Genomic DNA, 26,443 nt, shown 5'->3' with positions numbered 1-26,443 from the left:
AAATGGGGGGGAGGGAGGGAATATCTGGAGGGTTTGTCGCTGCTTCTATTTTCTTATTGCCAAATAAAATACAATTAAAGCAACATTTTATATGCCAGCCAGCATAGCTAACATTGGTTTTCTGACGGCACTTTTTTCTGTCAGCCAATGAAAATAAATGATGCAGGATTACCAGCGAGCATCCAGCCTCCGTGGCTGGAGGGGGATTCGGAGCAGCAGGCATTCGAGTACGAAACAGAGGGATTTTCAGTCCCGCTGTAAGTGGAAATCTCCGGGGACATTACCCGCAGAGCTCTGCCACGGCCCGGAGCAATGCCTTGCTGCTTTCCCAGTGCTTCCAGTTCCCACCAGTGCTTCCCAGTCCACCCCAGCCCACGGCACAGCCTGGCTGGGGTGGCAAATTCACTCCCAGCGCCTTTGGGGCGGCCCTGGCCAGACCAGCGTGGGTCCGGTCCCCCGTGGGGCTCGCTGCTGTGCCGGGGCCTGCCGGCGGCTCAGCTGCTGACTGCACCGAAATCCCCGTGGTAATTGGATGAGGGCACTGGTTTTCATGGGAATATCAAATCAGAGCCCCAGCCCCGATCCGGGGCGACACGCTTGGGAATATAAAGACGCGGTAGATCACATTAGGGGGGGTGGGGGGGTGGTATTTCTACTGCTTTAAATTCAAAGGTATCACAACAACTTCTATTCGTCACGGAGTCTATTGGAGCATCACTTCAAGACTGGAGGGAGAGGAAGGAGGGGGGCTGCTGCTGCGGAGGGGCAGCCCCTGGCAGAGGGGACGAGCACTCCCCGCTCATCACAGGGGTGGGCTCTCACGGGGGGCTTTGGAAAAGCAGGCTCAGAAAGCACTTAAGCCTGCTTTAACAAAGCCCCCCTGAGAGCCCATCCCTGTGATGAGCGGGGAGTGCTCAGCACCTCTCAGGAAAGACCCCGGAGAGTGACTGCAACCACGGACTGTCGTGGCAACACCCGTGCAGGTGCCCTGGCATTGCAAACGATCCCGGGGGCTTTATAGGCAGGAGCTTGGTGCCACCATCCTGAGCTTGCTCCCGTCTCCCTGCGGGACCCGTACGGGGAGTCAGTTAGCAAATGAGGGGCCTCCAGCCCGCTCCCGGTTATCGGTTTAGCCGAGTCTCCGGTTGGGGTGACCATCTGGTGGCATCTGCCGCTGCTCAGCTGTCACCCACCCTCTTGGCGAAGGGGGTGCTCAGGGCACCTCGTGGATGGGGTACCGGGGGCACACGCCCAGGGATGCAGCGCAGGGTTAGGAGCAGCTGTGCCGGGCACATCCCGTGGCTCCTGCCGTGGTGGGGACAGACGGATGGATGGAAGGATGGATGGATGGATGGACAGACAGGCTTCTCCCCACTCAGAGCAGGGAGGTGGGGGGGGCGGGGGGGGACAACAGACAGATGTGCTTCATTAGCCAATGAGGTGGCCTCAGCTGATGCTAACAAGCCCATTAAGGGGGTTTATCAAGGGAGGCCGAGGGCTTGCGGGAAGGCTGCCGGTTTTATCTGAGATGCTGCTTTTGGGCTGGGAGAGCCTAAGCTCCTGCTCGTTAATTAGAAAGGCTTCGAGGAGGTTTGTACTGGTTGGCCTCACTTGTGAGCAGCCCTAATGTGATGAGCGATGAGGGACTCTGAAGATTTTCAGCGGCTATCATTAAGCTACTGATGAGCTCAGGAGCGGGGAAGGGGACTTTTTGGCTGTGCCTGAAACCGGCTGGTCCTATGCTGACCCGGCTCTTCCTCCTGTCGTGGTCCCCGACCTCCTGAGCCCCAATGAGATGGGTGAAGCGTGTGTCCGAGGGGCACCGATAGCTCAGCTGTCACTCCATTGTCTTTGGGCTGGGTCAGGTCTGGTGTCCTTCAGCTCGTCTGTGAGATGATGAGCTTGTGGTCGTGCATGAGTGAAGCTGCAATGTCCCTGTTCTCACTGTCTGCCAGGTACTGAGGAAATTTGGGTATGATTAGCTCTAAAAAGGTGGCTTCCAGGCTCCTTGTGTGTCAGGGGAGAGGATGGTGATGGCTGTCCTGGCAATTTCTCTGGGAGCATCTTGCCCCCAGAGAGCCCATCTCCCAGCTGTGGGGTTTCCTCACTTGTCTGGGTGCTGATGGTGAAGCCTTCTTGCTCAGGGGACAGTGTCCCTGTCCCATCCTCCTCTTGCCCCCCCCCGAGGCCCCCAAGGGCTGGGGCAAGGCAGAGAGCAAAATCTGCCGTATTTTCTCTGTGCGCTCCCTCGTCTTCTCCTGTCTGCCTTGGCAAACCCTCACACAGCTCGGCAGCATCCTGCCCCGTCGTGGTCTGGTTGGCATCGCTAGCGCCGTATTTACGGCAATGTTAATTAAATACTTTCTGCAATCAGTGCTGCGCATGACCCCGCTCCCTGGGCCGGGGTTGGGCTGTAATGTGCCATCACCGAGCGAGAACATGACTGCCCGCCATCCGGGGGGAATTTCTAATAGAGATTTACTCATCCCAGGTCTCCCATTTCTCTGTTTCGTGACATTTTGCAAAGTTCACGTTTACAAAATAAGCCAGCGCGCAGAAGAGATGCTCCAGACGTTATTTACACTGCACGTGCCATTTCCCACTCCATGGGGTCTTCACCCAGGGGTGGGCAGAATCGAGGGGGGAGCTGCCGGCTGCCCTCTCCTGGGGTGGTCCCCTCTGCCCAAAGGGACACAGCTTTAGCGAGGAGCATCCCGTGGCCCTGCTGCGAAGCCCTTGGGGCTGGAGATCTCTGCGCCTCACGTGCCAGGAGAGCGGCAGAGCGCCGTGGCTGTGCCCATTGAAATGCTCGTGGCGTCGAGAGGCTGAACCTGCCTCTAATCCCCGCTCCAGGCAGGGCAGGAAGGTAGGGCTGCTGCGGTTTCGGGGGGGCAATTGGGATGCTCGGCTGCTCTGCTTTTAAAAAAAAGCCTGGGCTGAAAGCTGGCAGGGCGGTGGGGAGCAGGGGAGGCAGGAGGCTGCTAGCAGAGTCCTGTTAGCGTGCGACAGCGTCCCAGGGTCTCGGCTATGGGCAGAAAAGCCCCTTTCAGCAAATCACTCCCGGGAGGGCGAGGCAGTGCGTGTGCGGAAACCTGGGATGGGGACCAGGGGTCCATCCTGGTGGGCTGCAGCTGGCCCCGGAGACTTGCCCCTCCTGGCACGGGGATGCACAAAGTGGCACCGGGAGCCTTTAACCCATGCCCAGGCTCTGGCAGTGGGACATGGGGCAAACCACTGAGCTGGGTGGCCAGACCTCCTTCTCCTCCTCCTCTTCCTCAGGTTGGAGTCGGCCAAGGGAGACGTCATCCCTGGGGAAGGACCCGCTGGAAACCAAGCGTGTGCCCGCCCGGGGTGCAGCTGGAGTCAGGGGCACCCCCCCACAAGTAGCAGAGGCAGGTAAGCGGGTGGTGGCACCCATTCCCAGGCCCAAGCACCATGTTGAAACTTGGCCATGGTCCCAGGCCTGAGCTGGGCTGTGGGAGGTGGGGGCTGTGGGCTCTCGCTCACCTCGCTCCCGCCCCGTCCCTGCCTTGTCAGGTCTGATCAGAAGGAGGATCAGTCGGCCCTGCGCTCTCTCTCCAGATTTAATTAACGGGCCTTTCATCTCTACCCTGAAGGAATCTGCTATCTTCTGTCTCCTTAATTAACGTTCATTAAGCAAATCAGAAGAACGTTTTCTCCTCACCGCCTCCATGGCTCTTAACCCTTGCGGGGTGCCAGGTCCGTGCCAGGGCAGGAGAGGGCTCCTGGGCTGTGACGGCAGGTTAGGGTGCCATCACAGCCTTGGTCACCACGCTCACACCAAAGTTCTAGGGTAGTGGGTGAAATCTCTCCAGGTACAGAAGACTTCAGCTGAGGTTGGGCCCTGCCTCCACCAGTGGTGCTAGGGGCAAATCCCAGCTCTGATCGCTCTTATGGGCACCCTTGTTCAAGCTTGTCCATGTCCCTGGAAGATAAGAGGTTTCCTGTAGGCAGCTTTAGCTCTTCATCCCGCCCAGTGGTGAAGCTCACCCATGGCAAGGTGACGCATCTGTGTGTGACGGTTTCTCTGTAAAAAGCCACCCTCCAGACCTGGTAGGCATCGCAGCGTCTTGTTCTTGGAGAAAAGGGGCTACCCCTGCCCTTCTCTTGTTAGATGTGATGGTTTCTTTTCCTCGCCCTTGGTGGACACTCGCAGGGAAAAGGGTCGGACCAAGACCCTTGGCTGATCTTCCTCCTCCTGCAAGCCACAGCAGGGTGGTTGCCAGTCACCAGAACTGGGGAAGGTATTTGCAGAGATGGGGTCTCCCACCTCCCCAGTTTGCCCTCAGAGATGATCCAAGGATTCCTGACTGGGGGAACTGCTGTTCTGTGCTCTGTGCATGGGAGAGGAGCTGACCTTTTCCAGCTGGCCTTCAGTCTGAGTCACCAGCAGTGGTCGCTCCTAGAGCTGTACCAGACCATGAGCTGGGGCCAGATCCTGCCCAGAGCACCCATCCCATGCTCAGCAAGCTTAGGACATCTCCTTAGGCAAGCAAGGGCTTGTACCCAGCAGGAGCCTGGCGAGGGGCTCGGCCAGCCCGGGATGCAGCTGAATCAATCTGGGGACCTGCTGCTCCCACACCAGCTCCAGCATCCCCACTGCTGGGCACAGTGGTGTCACCACCAATTCCCGCCAAGCTCTGGCCCCGTGGGATATCCCCCCATGCTGGGTAGGCTGTGCTGGAGGAGGGTTTGGGATACTCGTCAGCTTTGCCTGAATGCACTGTGTATCCCACGAGCAGCCACCGAGCCTTGGCTGCGTGGTCTCATCACTCCCTAACGCGGACCCCTCTGCAAGAGGGGCCGGGCCGGGCAGGGAAATCGTCTCCTGGGTGTGTGTAACACCCCGAGGAGGAGGTGACAAACCCATGACACAAGAGACCCTCTCCTGCCCAGAGCTTGCAGCCTCAGTAGCAAGGGAAAGCAAACCACCTGGAAAATCTCATCCCTGCAGGATGCAAATCCCCTTAAAACTGGTGGCGGAGATGTGCAAAGCAATTATTGAGCTGAAAACCCTTCTCTTTCTCCCCGGAGGTTGACAGTGGGTTTGCCACTGGCCGCCCGCTCCCAGGCAGCTGATGCACATCTCCTCCGTGCTGGGAAATTCGCCCTTCCCAGCGGAGCTGGCTCCGGCTGTCAGAGCCCAGGTCAATATATGGTAATGGGGCTTTGAAACGGTGCTGCTGCGGGAGCCCCTGCCGAAGGCTCTGATTCACAGCTCCCCTCTGGTGCTTTCTCCCTGCAGTGTGCACGGAGAAGGAGAATAAAATAAATAAGAGTAGAAGGTAAGGGGGGGAAGGGAGCTTAAATTATAAATGAGGACTAAGTTTCCAGGGCTCCTGCGGGCAGCTCGGCTGAGCAGTGTGGGGGGCAGAGGCGGTGGTCCCTCGTGCACCCCATTTTTGCAGACTCCCCTCTGCAGAGCAGGGCTGGGGGGTGTCAGGGTCTGCTGGCCTGCCTGTCTCCCTGCTTGCTGTCCCCCTCCTGTCCCCATGGGTTAAATCCGGAGGGTGCCACAGTCCCGAGAGGGATCCCCTCTGGCACAGACTGCAATTAGCATTACCTGAGAAGCTGCTAATGAGGTCTGGTGACTGTCTGGTTTTGCTACCCCATGGAGATGCCTCCACAGGGATCTGCTCTCACCCTGGTCCAGGGGACTCGGCTGCGCCGTGGCAGTAGTCAGGGATGGGACCCCCAGCCCTGGGTGCTGCTGTGGAGGCACCGGGGGGGTGTCACAGACCCACGGCCCAGCTGGTGTGAGTGGGGGAGCGGTGGGGGGGAGAAGAGGGTGCTGGGGTGGTGCTGGGTCTGCCTTTCCTCCACCCCGTCTTGATTTTGGGGCTGTGAGAAAATTGGTGACCCCCATTGATTTAAGCAGAAAAACCCACATGTGGGGCATGAATCATCACGAGCTCGTCCCTGGGGCTGAGAAATGGAGGAGCTCAGCTCCATCTGTGCTGCCAAAGGTGCAACCTCCCTTTCCCAATTCCCGAAGCAACGGGACCGGCGTGCACCCCACTGCGGGGGTCCCGTCCTGCCCGACCAGGTGCCTGGGGACCAGGGCGGCCCGAGGAAGCCCAAACCCCGCAGCCCGGGCTCACACACGAAGCTTTCGACATTCCCAGCAGCTTCCACAAGATGGACCTCGGAGCGAGAGGAGGTGCCGGGTAGGGGGACCCGTCCCATCCCATTCCATCCCGTCCCGCCTGCTCCCGCCATGCCATCCGGAGGAGGCTCAGAGTCCGGCCAGGCGAGCCCCGGCATGGCACGGCCTCCCGGGCTCTGCCTGCTGGCCCTGCTGGGGCTGGGGCTGGGGACGGGGGGCTCACCCGCCTGCTGGGACCCCCGGGGCCAGCCTCGCCGCTGCATGCCTGTCTTTGAGAACGCTGCCTTCGGCCGGGCCGCCGAGGCCACCAACACGTGCGGTTCCCCCCCCGAGGACTACTGCCTGCAGATGGGCGCCCGCCACGCCAGTGCCCTGTGCCACCGCTGCGACGCCACCGACCCCCGGCTCCACCACAACGCCTCCTTCCTCACCGACTTCCACAGCCAGGAGGAGAGCACTTGGTGGCAGAGCCAGTCCATGGCCTTCGGCATCCAGTACCCCAACTCCGTCAACATCACCCTCCACCTGGGTAAGTGCCCCCGCGGTGCCGGCAGGGAAACGGGCAGCGAGTGCATCGAGACCCGGGTGCGTGGCGGGGGGGGTGGATGCATCTGCACCCCGCAGCTCTTGGTGCTGCTTTTGGTTTAAAGACAGGACTTTAAAAGCCCTCCCCAGGGCTTTTAGGGGGTGGGAGGAGGGGGATGCCCTCTGCAAAGGGCAGATCACTGGACAGACCTGGGGAGGGTCTGCCCCGTCCATCAGCTGCACCCGGTCCCTTGCAGGGTGAGGATGCTGGTGTCTGCACCCGCCTGTGCCGCTTCCCAGCCAGCCGTGCCTGGGGGGCCTGCTCTCCTGCTCCCCCGGGGCTGCTTTTTACTGATTATGCAAGTTTTTGGAGCAGGAGGGAGGCAGGGGGAGGCACAGACCACCTCCCCCCGTGAAAGCCTTGCCACTGGGGTGAGCACCGTGGGTGCCAAGCCCGTGCCATTTTGCCCCTGTGCACTGCTGGGGGTGCCCGGTACGTCTCGGGGGGTGGTGGTGCGGGGGGGCAGAGCTCTGCACACACCGTGCAGCCCCAGGAGGCCTCCCCAGCTGGGATCCAACCTTCTACGTTTTCAATATTGTGCAAGGCACCCGCTTGGAGAGTATTTAAACCCATGGGGCATGCCCGGCATTTTAAAAAGGATTTTTAACACTTTCCTGCCATCTAAACTATCCTGGCTATTGACCAGCGCTGTAAAATCTTCATTCTCTGACGTCTCCCGCCATCTGCATGCCGAAGGGGGGTTAGCGGAGGGGCTGCGGTTGGAGCTGGTTGGGGACAGCTGGGCGCTGGTGTGGCAGGGAGCCGTGCTGGTGGGACCCGGAGGCTGGCGTCGGGGTGACGGCGGAGAGTCTGTGCCTGCCCTGGCAGGGACGCAGAGCTGCCCGGGGGGATGGAGGTCACTGCTTTCCCAGCCCCCTGCGAGCGGGCGGACATCTGGTCCTCGTCCCCGGGCCGGGGCTGGGCTCCCCGCCGGGCATGAGAAGCGATGCCGGAGGAGCCTGCCATCCCTGCTCGCTGCTCCTGCCGGCCCTGCGGGAGGGGACCTGCGGCCCCTCACCCATCTAACACAGGCTGTCGTTTTGCCACAAATCAGTTTGTGTTTGACGTGGAGTGCAGGCAACCCGAATGCAACCTCCGTGACATTGCGCCAAGCTCGCCTCCACCACAGGTCCCTGGGACCCTTCCTGAGCTGGAGCATCCCTCTGCAAACGTACCCTTGTTCCTGCATGGCTCATATATCTTGCCATGCTAAAAAGTGCCATTTTGGTGCCCAGCACACTGCTGTCTGACCTTTTGCGTAGCCGCCGGGCCCTGTTCTTGTCCCATCTGCAGACCTTTTTATTGCTACCTTAATGCTTTCTCTTGGGTTATGGAGGAAAAGCCCAACTGGACCCTGCAGGTCCCCAGGACGTGGCCCAGGATGAGTCCTTGAGTCCTCGTTCATGAGCTCCACCAAGTAACTGGGTTCTTAACCCATGTAGCACGTCCCTGACAGCCTGCTCGTCCTCCTCCGTCCTGAGTCAGATGTCTTGTAGGTTCTCCAGTGTTGTCACCTGGGGAGCTTATTAAATAAGATATCGAATGGGTTGGACAAGACCTGTGTTTACCTGCATGGTGTTGATTGGCGTTAATTAGATTATCCTCCTTTAAATCTCCTCTGCGAGGTTTCAGCCATGCCGTTACAGTGCATCAGACTCGGAGCAGATCGATAATCCCGAGTGCCTGTGGCTGTTGCATTTACCCAGTCAGACGTCAGGGAGGAACCCAAAATATCCGTGGGCTTGCAAAGGCACCAGGCACCAGGGCTCCGCCGGCAGCTCTCCGAGTGCCATCGGCTCATGTCAGAGTGTCGAGATCAGGCAGTGTCTGCATCTGTGACTCCGACGCTGGTTTTCCTGTGGGATGCGAGCCTGTGGCAGGCTCCTGGAGCTAAGGTTCGGGGGAGCTGGAGGTGGCTGGGGACACGTAGGTGACGTGACCGTCCCACATGCTCCTCGCTCCTCTCCAAACTCCTTCGCCTGGAGCCCTGGTGAGGTACGAGCTGCAGTCTGGGCTCTGTGGGAGGCGGGTGAACACGTTGTCCAGGGGACAGCACAGCTGGGAGAGCATCCAGGGGTCACCCTGGTACTGTCACCCTCAGACACCTGCGCACCCCCCTGGTGTCCCCATCCCATGGCACACCCGGCTTTGGCACATGTCACACCTTGCCGAGCGGGAAAAGGGAGACAGCCAGCCCGGGTTATTTTCTGGATTATTTTTTTTTTCCCTGAGCAGAATTTGGCTTATTAAAAGGCCCGTTTGGGGAAAAGCACGCGTTCCCTTGGGATGATTCCCCGGGGCAGTGAGTCTCCTCCACCCCAGCTGGAAGCACCACGATGGGGCTCCCCCAGCCCAGCACACCCCCCCCGGCATGGGGCCGCTTGGGGCAGGGGCTGTTTATTGACACAGTGCCGAGCTCCCTTCCTCTCCCAGAGGAAACTGCTCTGGGAGGTGACGGCCCCGACCTCGCTGTTTTGGTAGACATCCCACCGGGACCATGCTGTCTGGGAACTGGCGCCCGCCGGGCGTTCCCCCTCCGCCGTGGGGTGCAGGGCAGGGACACCCCCACTCACCAGCCCGGAGGGGTCCCGGAGGGAGGTGAATTTGGGGGGAGCATGGTGGCGGTGGGACAGCCCGGTTGCAGCCCCTTCCTGGCCCTCGTCACCTCCGGGTGGGCTGCGAGTGGGTCCGTCCCCCTGCTCCGGGCGCTCCCTGTATCCCTGATGGGAGGCAGCTGCTTTTCCCAGTGCCGGTAGCCGGGCTGCCTCGGCTCCCCCGCAGCAAAGTTGCAGCACATATGCGACAGTATTCATATGGGCCCAATTAAAGGCTTGTTTTCCTAGTCCCGGAATAACCCCTCTAACATTCCCAACTCATTATCTTTTCAAATAAAGCCAAACCCTTGCAGCTAATTGTTTTGCGCTGTCAGGAGCGGTGTTGTTATGGAGCAATCCAGTCTTTGAGCTGGTCCTTCATCTCTGGCAATTAAGCGGTTTTGATGTTCACTTTGGTGTTTTCTTTCCCTCTTTTTGCTAATTCTTTCAAGCGCTTTCAGAGCTGCGCCATCTGCCCCGGGGATTGGTGGCCTCTCTTTGTCTTCATCCCGGCAAAGTTGGCAGCGATGCCGGGTCCTGGCACGTGGCTCCCCGGGAAGGGACCGGCCTTGACCCTTTCCACCTCCCCATGCCCATGACACCGCTGCCCCGGGGATGCTGCTCCGTGCCATGGGCTGGTGGGTAGAGCCTGGCTTTGCGGCAGCTCCTTGCCTGTGCCACCCTCCCGGAGCACCCGTGCCGTGGGTGGGCGGCTGCTGTGGGGCCAGATTTGGGGCTGGATGGGGTTTGGGCTGCAGCGAGGAGGAGCTGGTTAAGGGCAGCTGGACGAGGATTCCTGCTTCGCACAAAACCACTCTGTTTTTAGCTGTGGCGGGGAGAGCGAGTCAGTGCACCATGGGGATGCCGACGGCCACACAGGACAGGGCACCGGGATAATTTCAGCCCTGTGGTGGCGGCCAGGAGAGGGTGACAGCGTGGCGGGTCTGTCCCCAGGCAAAGCCTACGAGATCACCTACGTGCGGCTGAAGTTCCACACCAGCCGGCCCGAGAGTTTTGCCATCTACAAGCGCAGCCGCGCCGAGGGGCCCTGGGTGCCCTTCCAGTACTACAGCGCGTCCTGCGAGAAAACCTACGGGAAGCGGCAGCGGCACTACCTGCGGCCGGGGGAGGACGAGCAGGTGGCCTTCTGCACTGACGAATTCAGTGACATCTCCCCGCTGAGCGGGGGCAACGTCGCCTTCTCCACCCTCGAGGGACGGCCCAGCGCCTACAATTTTGACGGGAGCCCTGCGCTGCAGGTGCTGCTGGGGTGGGAGTGGGGCGGGTGCGTGGTCCCCCCGGGACCGGGTGCACTAATGCAGCCACCCAGGGTAAAAGCGCTGGTGATGCCCTGCACCCCCATAGGGAAAGGGCAGGATGCGTTCTGGTTGGGGCGGGGAGCTGGTGGCCCGGACCCCTCGCCAAGGCGCCTTCCCCGTGTGCCCTGCAGGAGTGGGTGACGGTCACCGACCTGCTCATCTCCTTGAACCGGCTCAACACCTTTGGAGACGACATCTTCAAGGACCCCAAGGTGCTGCAGTCGTACTACTACGCCATCTCCGACTTCTCTGTGGGCGGCAGGTGAGGGGCAGCCACGCCGGGGTGCGGGCAGCAGGGGGGACCTTCCCGGGGCTGTGGGGCTGGGGCAGCCGCTCCCCTCCTCCGTCTTGTTTGAATTGTGGTTTTGGGGCAAACTGCTCAGGTGTGGCCTCCTCTGTGTGTAAACTGGAGCTGGCGGTGCAGAGATGGGTGATGAAACCTGGAGCCCTGCCAGTTGTGCAGGAAGGAGGTCTTTTCCCCCGCAAGCCCTCTCCATTAGCCACCAGCTGTATTTGCTTTGCCCCCTCCCAGCCCTGTGGCTTTTAATGGGGCTGCTGCTCCTGTGGCACTGCTTGGTCCCCGGGCACAGCGAAAGAGGTGTCCCGGCGTGCCAGTGGAGAGGTGCCCCGAAGCCACGGAGGCTGGTGGAGCGTGGAGTTGGCAAGAAGAGCCAGAGTGGCTGCCTGTGGGAGGGGGAAGCTGATGTGGGACAGAGATATTGGTGTCACCCAGTTGGTGCTGGCTGTGGGCTGTGCTGCATGTGCCCTTCCCCAGCTGGGGGGAGTGGGAAATCTCTCCATCCCGGTGGGGGCGGCTTTCCTCCGGACAGCGGGGCCGGGGCTGCTCCCAGCTGGCCGGCAGCCCCTGTCGCTGCCGTCTCCCCCCTGGGCCCAGCAGCTGGAGCTGGTTAGCATCTCCTGTGGGCCACCCTCAACGTGTGACCTCCAGCTGCCGGGACAGGAGCGCCCTGGGGACATGGTGGGCGTCCTCAAGGCCGGCACAGCCCGAGCTGCTGCTTTCTACCCTGCTCCTCGCCCCATGGCCACCCCAGGCGAGCCAGCCCGGCAGCCGGCTGCTGCCCACACCGGTGCTCAGAGCGGCTCATCCCCACACGGGGGTCTCTCTGCAGGTGCAAATGCAATGGCCATGCCAGCGAGTGTGCGCCGGACGATGCCGGGCGGCTGGTGTGCGTGTGCCAGCACCACACAGCCGGCGCCGACTGCGAGCGCTGCCAGCCCTTCTACCAGGACCGGCCCTGGGCTCGCGGCACCGCCGAGGCCGCCAACGAGTGTCTCCGTGAGTATCACCCGGGCTGGCCCCGCGGTCCCGGTGTGCAGCCGGCCCCGACGGGCTGCGCTGGGGCTGCATTGGCTCCTCCGGCAGCTCCTGCCCTTCCTGCACGGAGAGAAAGCGCCTGCTCCACTTTGTGAAGCTGCTCTGGGCAGGGAGGGAGGATTTCCACCCCAGGGCCCCCTTCACAGCATCACCCTGAGGATTCCCTGACACTTCCTTATCCCATGGGTGCAGCCATCTGCTCCGTGCTGCACCCACCTCTGTTTCCAACGGCAGAGGCATTGCCGAAAGCCCCTCTGGCTCATCCAGCCCCCCCAGGAGGTTGTGGGGAGATAAGCCCCGTGCCCCAAAGCTGCCGACCACCCCTCCTGCCTCCCCAACAGCTTGCAACTGCAGCGGCCGCTCGGAGGAGTGCTTCTACGACCGGGAGCTGTACCGCCGCAGCGGGCACGGGGGCCACTGCCGCAACTGCCGCGACAACACGGACGGTCCCCACTGCGAGCGCTGCCGGCAGAACCACTATCGCTGGGAGGAGCAGGCAGCCTGCCAGCCCTGCCACTGCCACCCCGCAGGTGCGTGGGGCTGCGCCGAGCCGGGCTCCGGCTCCCAAACCCCCGCCCAAGCCAGGGCTTGGCTGGGAGGGATGGTTTTCGTCGGCCCTCCCTTGCCTGGGGTCTCCCCATCTCCCCCGCTGTGTCTCTCCCCGCCTGGGGCAGGGTCTCAGGGCTGGCTGGGGTCCCCGCAGGCTCCCTGCAGCCCCAGTGTGACAGCTCGGGGACCTGCCTCTGCAAAGCCAACGTGACGGGCTGGAAGTGTGAGCGCTGCAAGGACGGCTACCACAGCCTCAGCGAAGGTGGTTGCAGGTGAGGAGGAGCCCGGCCCCAGGCAGGAGCAGCAGGATGGAACCGGGATTCACGTCATGCCTTTGTCTCGCCCCAACCAGACCCTGCGCCTGCGACCCCGCGGGCAGCGTGGGCATCTGTGACCCCAACACGGGGCATTGCGCCTGCAAGGAGAAGGTGGAGGGGCACCTGTGCAACAGGTAAGCACCGCGGCCATGGGATGGGGATGGGACCGTGGGCCCTTTCCAGGATGGGATCAGTGCCGGGGCTCGATGGTCAGTGCAGGGCAGGCGTCTTTACTGCCACAGGGCATTGCTGCTCCCCAGCCCCTAGACACAACCCCTCGCAGGGCTCTGCAGTGGGAGTCCTGCAGGGTTGCTCCCTGCAGAGGCCATGGTAGGCTGGTGAGGTCAGGGGGACTGGGACAGGCATCCCTCTGGACTGCTGGGACTGGGCTCGCTCGGAGCTGCCACCAGTGTCCCCTTCGGGTCACTGCTGTGGTCCCTTGTAGCTCTGCCTACCCCTTGCCACCTGCTCCTGTTTCCTCCCCATGCCCAGGTGCCAGCCGGGCTGGTTTAACCTGCAGCCCCACAACCCTGTCGGCTGCACCAGCTGCTTCTGCTACGGCCACTCCACCGCCTGCACGGCAGCAGACGGCTACGAGGTGACCCACGTCCGCTCCGACTTCAGCCAAGGTACCAACCCCCCAGCCCCGGGTGAAATGGAGGGCACAGCTACACCAACTCCAGCCAAAAAACTCTGGCAGTTTGGGAAGGCTGGGGCTGAGCATCCTTCCCTGGGGCTGACTGGTGGAGACTGGAGGGTGATTTCTCTGGCTCACCCCTATTTTGCTGTTAAACCTCTGCTTTTGCCCCCAGCTCCGTGGGGATGGGCTCTCCCTGTGGCATCCCTCCATGCCAACCTGCTCCTGGGGCTGTGCATGGCTTGGGGGGGGGCGGCGGGGCCGGGCGCAACCATTCCGCCACACCAGGGACAGCAGGAGCGCTAAAAATCATCTCAGAAAGATAAAAACCCAAAAGGATGGAGCCTGCTGGGAACTTTCCCCCTTATTCCCTCCTCTCCCCCACCTCGGCTGGGACGGGGCAGGGCGGAGGGGGGCCGGGGGAGCGGGACGGGGTGCTCTTGCCCGGCTGCAGCCAGGGCTGTGCGTGGCAGGGCTGGATGTGTGCGGGATGTTCGGGGAAACCCTGCCATCTGCCGCACAGCCCGACGTGTGCAGCCCCGGCTGCGGGCACACCGCGGCCCCCGGCTCGCCGGGACCCCCGCCTGTGCCCCGGCAGGGTACGGGCACCCATGGCAGGCAGCCGGCGCTCTGCCTCGCCTGTAGCCCGACAGCGAGCAGATGGAGGCGAACACGCCAGGCGCGGGTTTGTCCTGGCTGCCTTTAATCCACGCTGCCAATTGCTGTGCTGCCGTAATGTCTTCCACGGCCTTGAAACGCAGCCAGGCTCTAAACAGAGTCTTTTTTCCACCCTTCGTGCAGCCGGTCTGGGGCTGCTCCCTTGGGGACAGGTTTGGCAGAGCCAGGGCTGGGTCGTACGAGGCTCAGCATGGCCGGGCAGCGCGGGGCAGGGGGCAGCCCCCACCTCCTGAAGCCCCGCTCCCCAAAGCGCTCCCCAATCCACAGCTGAGCTGGATCAGCTGGAAGTTTCCTGTGCTGGGTGGAAGGGTCCAAATTCGGGATGATTTGATAATCGAGCGCAGCCCACTTGAGAGCTGGGGAGGGATTTCCAAGTGTTTGTCCTGCGGGCACCCAGGGCTGGAAGAAATAACTAACCCTGGGGAGTGGGGGGGGAGTTTAACTGATTTCCGAAGGAAACCAACTTAATGCAATTACGCCCCGTCTCTCCCTGGGTTTCCTGCCCCTCCAGCCCACAGTAACGTTGGAACCGCAGCACAGGCAGGGGGGCAAAAGTTTAAAGATAATAATTTCCTCCAAATCTAAGAAAATAAACAGATGGGGGGGCAGCTAGGGCTACTTTCTAGCATGTGAGAGCGCAGAGCCTGAGTGAAGGAGGGTGTTACAAAGCATCAGCCCCTTACAAGACCCTGGAGAGTCTTGGGAGGAGGGACAGAGCCCCCAAAAGCAGCACCCCGCTGATGCTGGGCTGGTTGCTGCTCCCGTTGCCCGTGCACCACCGCTGTGTGCCCTCACGCAGGGCTGGAGGGCTGGGCTGCTGCGGCTCCGGGCACCGCGGACCTGTCTCTGCGCTGGATTGACGGGGACATTGTCACCGAGTGGGATGGAGAGGAACCGGTGGATTTTCTTGCACCAGGTATCATGTGTGCCGGGTCCCTGGGGTCCTGCTCTGCCACGAGGACCCCCTGGTGCTCTCATGGGACATCCCACCTCCAAGCTGGTGCATGAATCGCTGTGCTCCATCCTGGTTTTGATAACTTGAGGCAGTGGGGGGGATCAGGGTGGTGGGCTGGGACCCTGGGAGGGCAGGTTGGAGCTGGCCCTGCTCTAGGAGGGTGACCATGGCTCTTGGTGATGCTGGTGGGAACAGGACCGTGCCGGGGTACATCCACGTCCTACAGACTTTGCTCCTCTCTCCTCTCACAGGGAAGTTTCTGCAGAACCAGCGTCTCAGTTACGGGCAGCTCCTGACCCTGCTGCTGGGAGCGGAAGGGAATGGGACAGGGATGGAGACTGGGGTGTCCCTGCTCCGGGTCCAGCTGGTGCTGGAGGGCGAGGGGATGGAGATCACCATGTCCAGCAGTGAGAGCCAGCCCCAGCACGGAAAGCAGGCTGTCACCTTCAGGTACCTGTCGTGGTGCTTTGGGGAACCTCAGCTGGGTTTGGGACACAGCGTGTCTGATCTTGCCTGGGCTGCCCTGTGCTGTGGGGTTCAGCCCCACTCCTTGCCCCCTTCAGGGATTTAATTGTGCCCCCATCACTGTGCCCGGGTCTTGAGCTGGGCTGTCCTGCGGTGGGTGGCTGTCAGCTGGCCCTGTCCTTCCTCCCACGCTCCTCCTCCAACAGGCTGCACGAGGCAGAGGAGGGTGCGGAGCCTTTGCTGTCGGCCTTCAGCTTCCAGCGCCTGCTCTCCAACCTGACCGCCCTCCACCTCCGCGTGAGCCGTGGCCCCGTGCAAGGTGGGTGGCTCCATGCAACGTCCCCATGGGGACCAAGCTGGGATGGGGCTGGGGACATCGGGGCAGCATCAGGCTCTTGGGGACGAGAGGCGTTGCAGGGGGTGCGTTGGGGCAGGGGCTGGCTCCTCTCTGTGAACGCCCCTGGACTCGCCAGGAGGTATTTTGGGGTCTCCTATCCCTGTCTGGAGCATTTCCAGGCAGGATGGAGAGAGGGGGGCCGGGGGCCGTGCCATCCCATGCTCACGCCGCGCTCCGCTCTCGCAGGCAGGCTGTCCCTGAGCGAGGTCCAGCTCACGTCTGCTCGCCCCGGGCCGGGGGCGCGGGCAGGCTGGGTGGAGGAGTGCACGTGTCCCCCGGGCTACGCCGGGCGGTTCTGCCAGTCCTGCGCACCCGGCTTCAAGCGGGAAATCCCCTTCGGCAGCCCCTTCGTCAGCTGCGTGCCCTGCTCCTGCAACCAGCACGGGGACTGCCACCCCCTCACAGGTGCGCACCCCCTGGCCACCCGACTCACCCCACCACTGTGTGCATGGGTGACAAATCCAGGACTTGGCTTGTCTGTGAGGGATGCTGGAAACCATCTGTGAGGTTGCGGTACCCAAAACCTGCACATTGAATCGCTTGGCTGGTTATAGGGACTGGGTTCATAACCACAGAGATAATTAATGAAGTTCAAAACCAGTGGTAATTTATAACAAAAGGGGCACCTTTCATGGTGCTTTGTGACCAGAAAGGAGGAGACAGGAAAGGTGCTGGTCCTCAGAGGAGTGGGGAGGCAGGGGCGAGGGCAGGAGAGGGGCAGAGGGTTTTGCCAGGATGGGTCTTGCAGGCAGCATCGCTACCCAAGGAGCGGAGCACCTGCAAACTGGGGGTGAACCTGGGCAGAGGAACAAGTAAAAAAAGAAGGAAAATACAGCAGTGCCAGGCGTGCGGGAAGGCACCAGAGGAGCCAGCTCTTGTGCTGCCAGCCCAAGCCCTGCTCTGCCTCCGGTCTCAGCTCAGAGGTGCGTGACTGTAGCAGGGACTGTGGCTTTGAAGGGAGGAAAAATCAAAAGCAAAGTCCTCGGGGCAGCGTGGCTGTGTGTGGGGTGGTTGGCGGGGTGTTGGCTCTCCCGTCTCCTGCCAGGCAAAGTGTCTGGATGGCTTTGGTGAGGGAAGGGGGACAGGATTGCAAACCGCTGCCCTGGAGCTCGAGGTGGCTGCGTGACTCCAGCACCAGCCTCGCTGCTGCCAGCCCCGGCGAAAGGCACATCCCAGCCATGAGGGGCTTGTGAGACGCTGCCGTGCTCCCCGTCCACCCCTGCAGAATGCAGCAGCTCCGATCGGTGGTAAGCGCTTGGAAATAAGAGGATGCTTTTGGTACCCGGACAGAGCCCCTGGGGCTCCTCGCTGGGCGGTTCCCGTCAGCGAGGAGCGACAATAGCGTAGGGCTGGGATGGAACGGGCTGGAAGAGGTGTTTGTGCCAGCAAGTGCCCCCATTCTGCCGGCGGAAACTCTGCAAACTCGCCCCTCGTCTCCCAGAGCTGGGGCTGGCGCCGCCGACCGCACCATCCCCAGGGACGGGGCCAGGCTTTTGATGTCCCAGCCCTGGTGCTGCCAGCCCGAGCCAGCCCGCATGCTTCCTTTCGTTTATTTTTCCCCTCCTTCCTGTCTTTTCCATCATCCGGCTCCGCCTAGATGTGGGGAAAACGGAAAAATATCCATTCCCTCCTGCGCAACCCGTCTGGTATGACCTGACCCCACAAATCACGGGGAAAAATCCTCCCCCTGGCTCCTTCTCTGTCTCCAGTCAAGCAGAGCATCTGCCTGGAGGTGGAGGGGGTGCTTGAGCATCCTTCCTCCTCCTCCTCCTCCTCCTCCCTGCTGATTTCGGAAGGCCGTGACTCACCGGCTCGGCTCGCAAGGAGACGCTCGCTCCCCGCTGGGTGCCGGTCAGCTGCTTGTGTTTTCCATGACAGGCTGGAAACGATGTGCCTTGTCGCTCAGAAATGTGTTGTCGATTATCGCAGGCGCCGACAGACTCCGTGCACGGTGACGGTGCTGCTGTGTGCGCCAGCACCTCCTCGTCCCCACGCCGCGGGGGACTGTGGGGCTGGCGCTGGAGCCCCGGCATCCTCTCCAAAACCTCCCTCGAGCAAGGAAGGGACAGGGAGGGAAAATGTTACAAGTCCTGGTTGGTGATGTGCAATCCCAGCGCGATCCATTGGCTGGAATTGCACATCCCTCTCAGCATCCACGCTGTGCCACGCTCGGCACTTAGCTCTCCATCCCTCCCGCCATCCCCGCTCTTGTTTGGGGCTGGGTTTTTGCAGACCTTCAGCTCCGTTTTCCTCCTCGCAGGGCAATGCCGGTGCTTGCACAATACGGAAGGTCCCTCCTGTGAGCGCTGCAGCCCCGGGTTTTATGGCAACCCCTTCGTAGGGCACTCCGATGACTGCAAGCCGTGCCCCTGCCCCGGACGCTCACCCTGCACCGAGGTGCCCGGCAGTGGGGAGGTGGTCTGCACCCACTGCCCCCCGGGGCAGAGAGGTGAGGCTGGGGGTGGGCAGGTATGGTGGCCACGGGCATTGCCGGCACAGGCGGACCCCTCCCCACCTTTTCGCCTTCCCCAGGAAAACGCTGTGAGCTCTGCGATGACGGGTTTTTCGGGGACCCCCTGGGGCAGAGGGGTCCCGTGCATCCCTGTGTCCCCTGCCAGTGTCATGGGAACGTGGATCTCAATGCCGTGGGGAACTGCGACCCCGTGTCCGGCCAGTGTCTGCGCTGCCTGTACAACACGACGGGCGAGCACTGCGAGAGGTGTCGGCCGGGCTTCTACGGGGATGCGCTGGCTCCCGACCCCACTGGGAAGTGTGCACGTACGTATGGCCCCAGGGGCTGGCGCTGCTCCCCTGGGATCCACTGCAGCCCAGATCCTCCTGGCAGAGGGTGGAAGGGGGATGCTCAGTGTGTTTAGATGGATCCATCAGATGGATGACCCAGAGTAGCCTGAAATGCTCAGGAACAGAGTTTGCTCCCTCTCTCCACTGCCGTCCTTCCCTGGAGATACCCTGATCTGCAGGGGCTCAGCCTCTCGGGGCCCTGTTTGATGGGGGGACACAGCCCTCCACGTTATGGGGTCTCAGCTGCAGTGCCCCATTCCCACAGTCCCATCTGCCAGCCCCGTGTTGGGATGCAAGTGGTATTTTGTCTCCCACAGCTTGTGATTGCAACCCCGATGGCTCAGCGCCGGGGCAGGAGGGCTGTGATCCCAGCACGGGCCAGTGCCGCTGCCTCCCGCATGTGATGGGCAGAGCCTGCGGGCGCTGCCAGCCCGGCTACTACGGCCTGCAGCCTGCCGTGGGGTGCAAGAGGTATGTGGGGCACAGCGTGGGGCTGCGGGGGGACAGCGGTGGCTCTGTCCCCAGCTCTGGTCTCTGCTCTCTGCATACGTTGCTTGCTCATCACCCTCCTCCACCTCTCGATGCCAGCTGCGAGTGCCACCCGACGGGGTCACGGGAGAGCAGGTGCCACGAGCTGACGGGGCAGTGCTCCTGCCAGCTGGGCGTCACGGGGAAGCAGTGCGACCGATGCCACCATGGCTTCTTCGGCTTCTCAGCCCGGGGCTGTCGAGGTAATGGGATGGGGACTGCACCTAGGTCCCACAATCGGGGCTGGCAGCCGTGGCGTGACACCTTTCTGCCACCGTTGCAGCCTGCAACTGCTCCCCGCTGGGCTCCGTCACCCCGCAGTGCCACGAGAACAGCACCTGCCTCTGCCGCCCTGGCTTCGTGGGCTACAAGTGTGACCGGTGCCAGGCCAACTTCTTCCCCGACCCGCCGAGCTCCCGCTGCCAGCAGTGCCCTGCCTGCTACGGGCTGGTGAAGGACGAGGTACAGCCCGTGCCCTGCCCAGGTGGGCACAGCACCTGGGCCCCCCTGCTGCCTCACCGACCCCCTGTCCCCCCCGTATCTCACCCACAGGCCGAGCGGCTGAAGGCCAGGCTGCAGGAGATGGAGGAATGGCTGCAAAACCCAGGCTGCGACGCCCGCCCGGGCCAGTCCCCCATGCTGGGAGATGCGCCCCGGGGAGACGGGCTGCCCGGCCCTCACCTCCTGCAAGGTACAGGGGACAACCCTTCCCTCCACTGCGGGGGGAGCCCCACATCACCCCTTGGGGAACCCTCGGCTCCCTTAGGGTGCTGTGACATGCTGGGTAGGTGCAAGGAGGTGCCATGGGCTCAGCGTGGGTGATGGGGTGACCAAGAGGGGACCACCGGGGGACCATGTGTATCGGTATAGGACAGAGCACCGCAGGGATGCATTTACCGGGAGGTTTTGGAGCAGCCGGTGATGGGCGTTACTGGGGGCTGAGCAACGGCACACGGGGTGCCTTTTGGGTGCTGCATCCCTCGTCCCTCCTGAGCACCCAGGAGGGACTCTCTTCCCCTTTCATTAGCAGGCAGAAGCGGGGGGTGCTCGGCCATGGGGCAGCCCCACAGGCAAGTGGGGAGCCCTGAGCACCTCTGTGGGCAACAAGCAGCTGCTTGTGCTGTCCGCAGGTGCCCGGGCTGCCCTCTTGGCACAGGTTGGGCGGCTGGCAGGGGCGCTGGGCGCCTCGCAAGGCCGGCTCAGCAATGCCAGCCGGGCCACTGGCTGCTCTGGCCATGGACTCCCCAAGACCTGCATCCTGCTGTCGGAGATCGGGGCCACGCTGCAGTCGGCGCAGCGGGAGGTCCTGCGTGCTGCCGACACCCTGGCTACTACGGTGAGGGCTCCTGCTGGCCCCAGGCTCCTGGGGAGGCTGGTGGCCATCCTGGGGGGCAGTGGGATGTGCAGGACTGGTGGGGTGGGATGTGACCAGCACTGCGGGTGAGTGGGAAAGCCTGGGGTCCATGTGGGTGTAGCCCCCCTTGCAGCTGAGTCAAGAGGAGCCACTTCCCTCGCTCGCTCCTGTTTGCAAAGGTCCTCCAGTCCTTTGGGAGGTTCTTGTTGGTGCTGGGCTGGTGGGGCCCAGGGGTCCTTGGTCCCCGCTGGGATCTCATTGCTGCCGTTTGCATTTCAAGGATATTCCCCAGGAAATCCCTCAGCAGCCCACGAACTGGAGCCACTGGGCGCTGGAGGCACGGGCACTGGCCGAGAGGTACGCTTGCAAGTGTGATCCCGGCATGCACAGGCTGCCTGCCCACTGGGGGCGCGCAGGACAGCCGCTCCTGTCCCAGGAGGCCAATCCTAATATCATCTCTCTCGGTGCCCTTGTCCCTGCAGCCACGAGGATGCTGTGGCGCAGGTGGAGGCGGTGGTCGGGAGAGCCCTGCGTGCCTCCAACGCCAGCTCCCAGCTCCTGCAGAGCCTGCTGGAGGGGAATGCGACGCAGGAGGCGCAGCGTGAGCTGGAGGCCGGGTGAGGTGATGGCAGCAAGGGAGGGGGATAGGAGGGAACAGCAACCCCTTGTCTCTGGCCAGGTCCCTGTTACAGGACTTGATCACGGTGGTTTGGCACCTGCCCAACAGGGACATGACTGAGTCCCATCAAACTCATTGCACCACAGTGTTGTAAAGCGGCAAGCCAGGGTGCTCCATGCTGGGGATGTTTCAGGCCCTTTCCTCCATCTTTTCCCCCTACATCCGTGTCTGAGGCCAGCTCCCAAGCTGCCATCTCCATCCTTCGAGGGACCAGAGGGCCCTGGGTGACCACAGCATTCTGTCCACATAGGTACGAGGAAATCCAGCGGGCGCGGGAGGAGCTGGGTGCTGGCATGGTGGAGGTGGCAGCGGAGGCCAGGAGAGCTTTCGCAGCCGTGCAGCAGGCAAACGCAGACATGGACGAGAAACTTCTGCCGGTGGCTGCACTGGGGCAGGTGAGCAGCGTCACAGCTAAGGCTCCTGCTTGCACCCTACCCCTGCTTTGCCCCTTGGGCAGCGCTGCCTCCTGGGCCGGGAGATGCTCTCATGGAGCCTTTGGCATCCCTGACCCCGCAGCAGGCACTGCCAGCACGGGTGGGAGCCCTGGCACAGGACCTGGCAGCGCTGGAGCAGGCAGCAGAGGTGCAGGACCCATCGGCTCAGCGGGCTGTAGAGATGTCCCGCGCTCTGGCAGCCGGATTGCACCTGGAGCTGCAGAAGACTCGTGGCTTCGAGCAGGTAATTGCTGCTCACTTGCGTGGGGTGTCACTGCAAAATAAGTGATGGGGACCCCCCGTTGCAGCCGGAGCTGTGGGCATGCTGGGTGCATCCCTCTCCTGCCTCCCACCCAGGGCACAGGGCGGTGGGTGAGTCCCATCCCCGCTGCTCCAGTGACCGGAGGGACCATGCCTGCAGCCAGGGGATCGGGAGTGGATGTTTTGGGACCCGTCTCCCCTCGGGCTCCCGGATCTCCCAAGGAGCTTGCCCGCCCAACGGGAGCGGGCTGGGTCCCACCTTTCCCAGCCGGGTGCAGCTCTTCGCCCCCTCCCCACCCTCACTCCTGCTCCCTTCTCCCCAGCTGCAGGACCGGGCTCGCTCTGCCCATGGCATGGCCACCTCAGCTGTCTCACATGGGAAAACCATGCTCTCCGATGCGGAGTCCCTCCTGGCCAGCTTGGAAGGTAAAAGGCACCAGCATCCCTGGCCACAGCTTGGATCTCACCACGCTGGCTCTGGGTGCCAAGGGGAGAAAGGGATGGCTCGGTGACAGCCGGGTTGTCCCCGCAGGCATGACGAAGGTGCTGGGACACCGGAAGGGCCAGGCTGCCCTGAGCAGGAGGATGACACTTGTGCAGGACAGGGTGATGGTGGAGGCCCAGAGAAGGATTAAACAGGCAGAGAAGACGCTGGGAAACTCCTTGTCCATCTCCACCGCAGCCCGGAGGACAGCTGGAGAGGCTGAGCAAGTCTCTCGGGAAAGCGCCAAGGTCTGAGCAGAGGGACATGGGGTCCGGGGAGCCCACGCTGGGCTGTGGGGCACAACCAGGCTGGCAGCCGTCACAGGCAGAGCCCAGGCTGTTGCACGCAGGGCTGCAGAGCTCCCAAACCAGCTTCTGCTGCCCCTCCAGCACAGCCCACCCCTGCCTGCCTGCAGACTAGGGGGATGCATCCAACCAGGGCTCCAGCCCCCGCCCCGCTGTCCCCCCGCATGTCCTCAGGTGACTGTCCCCATCTCCATCCCTTTGCAGAGGGCACAGGCTGTGCTGCAGGAGAGCAAGCAGGCCCAGAAGCGTGCCAGCCAGCTCGCCACACGTGCCAATGAGACTCAGCGGGAGCTCTCCCGGCAGGAGCACGTGGCTGAGAAGCTCAGGGGGCACCTGGAGGAAGCACACCAGGTGAGTCAGGTCCCCTTGGGCAGGTTTTGTCCTCCAGAGCCTGGAAGGGGCTTTGCCCACAGCCCAAAGCATAGGGACCATCCCAGCTTTTGGGCTTTACTGTATGGGGAATGCCCTGGGGATGTTTCTGGGATCCCCCTCCCTCTCCCGTCCAGCCCAAGGGTCAACGGTGTCCCTGATGTGGGTGTCTGTCTGTGTTGGAAGGTGGGGACAGAAGTGAGTGAGATGGCAAAAAGTCTCCAGGAAGCCCAGGGCTCGCTCATCTCGGACATTGAGACCCTGAACAACCTGCTGAGCAGCCTAGGTGAGACCCGGGCGGGAGTGGGGTGCGGGTCCCAGGGAAGGGCCAGGCTGTTGGGGCCTGAGGCTCTCCTGCTCACTGGCCATCTGGGCTGAGCTGGGTGCCCTTTGCCTGAGATCTCTCAGGGTCTTGGCAAAGCTTCTTGAGGGCTCATGTCTCGAGGAAAGCCCTCGTGCAGAATGAATTAGGGCTTGCTGAACGCGTGTGCTTATGCCTGGTGTGGGGACACTGTTCTCCCTTGGCATCTCCAGGAGGAGCATGGCTGGACCAAGGGCTCAGGCCCTTTGGAGCCAAGGGATGTGCTGGGCTGGGTTTGCTCATGGTTGCTGGTTGGTTTTGCTCCAGTTCCTCTTGCTTTGACCATCTGGGTGCATTTCTGAGGGCTACAGAACTCTCGCATCTGAGAAGTTTTGCAAAGGGGTAGAAATCATCACCCATCTGTAAGAGAGATGTGCCCAGGCCCTGCCTGGAGCCACAGTCCTATTTGCTTATCTGTGATCGCCGGGAAGCTGCAATGCCTCCATGCCCCACTGCACCCACTCCCTAGAGTTTGCCTTGTGCCGAGGGTCTGAGCCCCTGGAGCATGTCCAGAACATCTCCTGCCTGGCACTCTGCCTCTCATCCATGTCCTCTCCCTCTTGCCCAGGTGACCTGGAGCAGTCCGTGCAGGCGGAAGCGGTGCTGAGCGCCGGGCAGCTGCAGCTGGAGCAGCTCTGGCTGCGCCTGGCCACGCCGGGCACCCTGGCCGGCCAGCTCAGCCTGCTGCAGCAAGAGGCGGCATGGCAGCAGGAGAAGATCCAGGCGTTTGACAGCGACTTGGCTGAGATCCGGGCCGATAAGAAGAATCTGGAGGACATTTTGCGGAGCCTCCCTGAGGGCTGCTCAAAGTGACAGTGACAGGTCCCCGCCACTGCCCCATCACCTCCATGCCCCCCTGCACAGGGAACAGCAGAGCAAAGGACACCCTGCATTCACTGGCATCGATCCCTCCCACTGCTCTTCACACCGCCCACCATACAATATCACACCCCAGGTCCTTATCTGCACCAGTTTGGGCTCAGCATCCTGAGCACCCTGTGGCATGACTTCAGCCACCAGCTCCGTCCTCGGGGCAGGGGGAAAACCAGCTAGCAGGGACCGCTGATCAGGAAACGGAGCCACGACAGGCTCCATGGAGTGAACGAAGAACTGTCACAGATCTCCTCCATGCTAGATGTGTCCTTCCATCCCACCAGGGAGGGACAGCTTATCAAGTATGTAACGTACCAAAGCTGTAACACCCCGTGGTGCCTCCTGCCCCAGGAGATGAGAGAGGCTGTTTCACGCATGCTGGAAGCTGGTCGTGCTGCACAGCACCCTGCAGTGCCATGCTCACATGCTGTGGTCACAGAAGAGCAGAGATGAACCCCGGTGAAGCCAGGCAGAGAGCTGCTCACCGGAGGGCACGCAGCTTGCTTGCTTCCCAGGAGCAGGGAGCTCGCAGCAGGGAGGGCTTAAACTGGGGCCAAGCAGAAGCAAAGCTGGACTCTTCACCAGCTCCTGGCAGGCAGAGCAAGCATCCTTTGCCTGCTGCAGGGTAGGAGCAGCTCTGCTCCTGCTCTTCCCCTGCTCCAGGGTAGTGCAAGGTTGCCGCTGCCCATAGCTCTGGCCTTTGCGTCCTGTCCCATCCCTGCTTGGCTTGCTGGATGTCACCAGGTCTGGCTACAAACCAGCCCAATTGCTGGCAGTCCCAGGGGCTGGGTGGCATGGCAATGAACTGGGCAGGGAGGTGGGAGAGCTGGCACTGGGGCTCTCATCACCCGCAGCCCCACATTGGCACCCGCACATGTCCCCACTGGAGAGGAGCTGGCCGGTGGCACCAGGCTGTGCAGGCAGCGTGGGCTGGACGGGAGCAGCTGGACACAGCCAGCTCCTGCCAGTGTCACTCCCTCGGGGTGGCAGAGGTCGGCAGCTGGATCGCCTTTAAAGGAAAGGCATGTGCGGTCACCCCCTGCTCCCATGCGGGCTGGTCCGTGAGGCCACACAGGCGGCTGAGCCAGGTCCTTGTTCAGCCCGCCCTGTGCTGGCTGTGCCGAGACACCAGGTAGCAGTTGAGGTCACTCCCATAAGACCAGAAACGAGTCCCCAGGCTGGAGCCCACTTCACTTTTTAACCTGTTTTACCTATGCTCTTCTGCTTGCAGTGCTGGAAATCAGATTTGCTAAAGTCTTTTTTGTAATACTGTATGTAAAACTGTAGACTTTGGATCACCCCAGTGTGATCTCCAGTGGGTCCAGCAGTCTGGAAGTGACGCAGGACTTTTCTACCGTGAACAAACCCATCTCCCTCCCAGTTCTGCACAAAAGCTGCCCAAGGAGTGGGGTGCCAGAGCTGCAGTGCTGCAGGAGTGTAATGTCTTGCTGCCCAAGGACAGCTCAGCAATAGCAAAACCAAAACCATGTAGCAGCAAGAGCACAGTGTGATTCGGCTTGGCCGGGAGGCAGGGAGCCATGGCCACTCACCATCTCCCTGGGAAGACAATTATACGTCTCCAATCAACACACAAATTTGCTGCTGTTACAGAAATGTCAAGCCTCTGCCTTGTGCCTGCTGCTGAAGATGTGGTTCATCCTCCCTCCTGCTCTCCCTGGAACTCTGCTTTTTTAGCTGGTGACACCTGCCTAGAGCTGTATCCATTAAAAATTCTTAATATAATACATAGCTGCCCATCCGCCTGAGTGCATGGCAGCAGGAGGGGCACACGCTGTACCGGCACTTGCTGCTTTCTCAAAGAGCAGGAGGAGCTGCACCTGGGGTTGAAACGCAGCCGGCTCTGCGGTGGTGTGGGGAACTGCCTGACGCTTCCCACCAAAATCCACTTTTAGGACAGCTCTTTAAAAAACAGTGTTTCGCTGAGATTGTAGGGGGAGCGAGGGCGCTGAGTGCAACCGCCTGCATTAGATCCTGGCCAGGACACGCATCAGCTTGGTCCTGTCCATCCCGCG

The 26,443-nt window shown here is 62.0% G+C and overlaps 1 protein-coding gene across 2 annotated transcripts; it reads left to right on the top strand.

The window, feature by feature from the left end:
• Nucleotides 1–6,238: 6,238 nt before the first annotated feature.
• On the top strand, nucleotides 6,239–26,155 carry LAMC3 (laminin subunit gamma 3). Of its 2 annotated transcripts, none has more exons than XM_074608807.1 (28): nucleotides 6,239–6,656; nucleotides 10,262–10,566; nucleotides 10,758–10,888; nucleotides 11,757–11,923; nucleotides 12,304–12,492; nucleotides 12,666–12,783; nucleotides 12,864–12,962; nucleotides 13,321–13,457; nucleotides 14,943–15,059; nucleotides 15,350–15,548; nucleotides 15,770–15,882; nucleotides 16,147–16,365; nucleotides 18,221–18,409; nucleotides 18,493–18,738; nucleotides 19,080–19,233; nucleotides 19,351–19,493; nucleotides 19,574–19,752; nucleotides 19,843–19,981; nucleotides 20,421–20,626; nucleotides 20,925–21,001; nucleotides 21,127–21,261; nucleotides 21,574–21,718; nucleotides 21,843–22,001; nucleotides 22,342–22,444; nucleotides 22,551–22,750; nucleotides 23,012–23,158; nucleotides 23,363–23,462; nucleotides 24,106–26,155. In XM_074608807.1, exons 1-28 carry the CDS (start codon nucleotides 6,239–6,241, stop codon nucleotides 24,348–24,350), a joined length of 4,779 nt encoding a protein of 1,592 aa, XP_074464908.1. In that variant the 3' UTR covers nucleotides 24,351–26,155. The 2 variants fall into 2 exon arrangements, with proteins under 2 accessions (XP_074464908.1, XP_074464907.1); XM_074608806.1 differs by having other exon boundaries at nucleotides 21,840–22,001.
• The last annotated feature ends 288 nt before the right edge of the window (nucleotides 26,156–26,443 follow it).

Source organism: Larus michahellis, chromosome 15, assembly GCF_964199755.1.
Source record: "Larus michahellis chromosome 15, bLarMic1.1, whole genome shotgun sequence".
Classification (NCBI taxonomy): domain Eukaryota; kingdom Metazoa; phylum Chordata; class Aves; order Charadriiformes; family Laridae; genus Larus; species Larus michahellis.
This window is presented reverse-complemented; position numbering and strand designations above follow the sequence as displayed.

What these genes read in the sequence shown, in the direction of transcription:
- LAMC3 (XM_074608806.1), top strand. Translation starts at nt 6,239, where the DNA reads ATGCCATCCGGAGGAGGCTCAGAGTCCGGCCAGGCGAGCCCCGGCATG. An exon ending in CGGCCCTCACCTCCTGCAAG is followed by an intron (nt 19,982 to 20,420) that starts GTACAGGGGACA and finishes TGCTGTCCGCAG; the next exon opens with GTGCCCGGGCTGCCCTCTTG. An exon ending in GCACGGGCACTGGCCGAGAG is followed by an intron (nt 21,002 to 21,126) that starts GTACGCTTGCAA and finishes TTGTCCCTGCAG; the next exon opens with CCACGAGGATGCTGTGGCGC.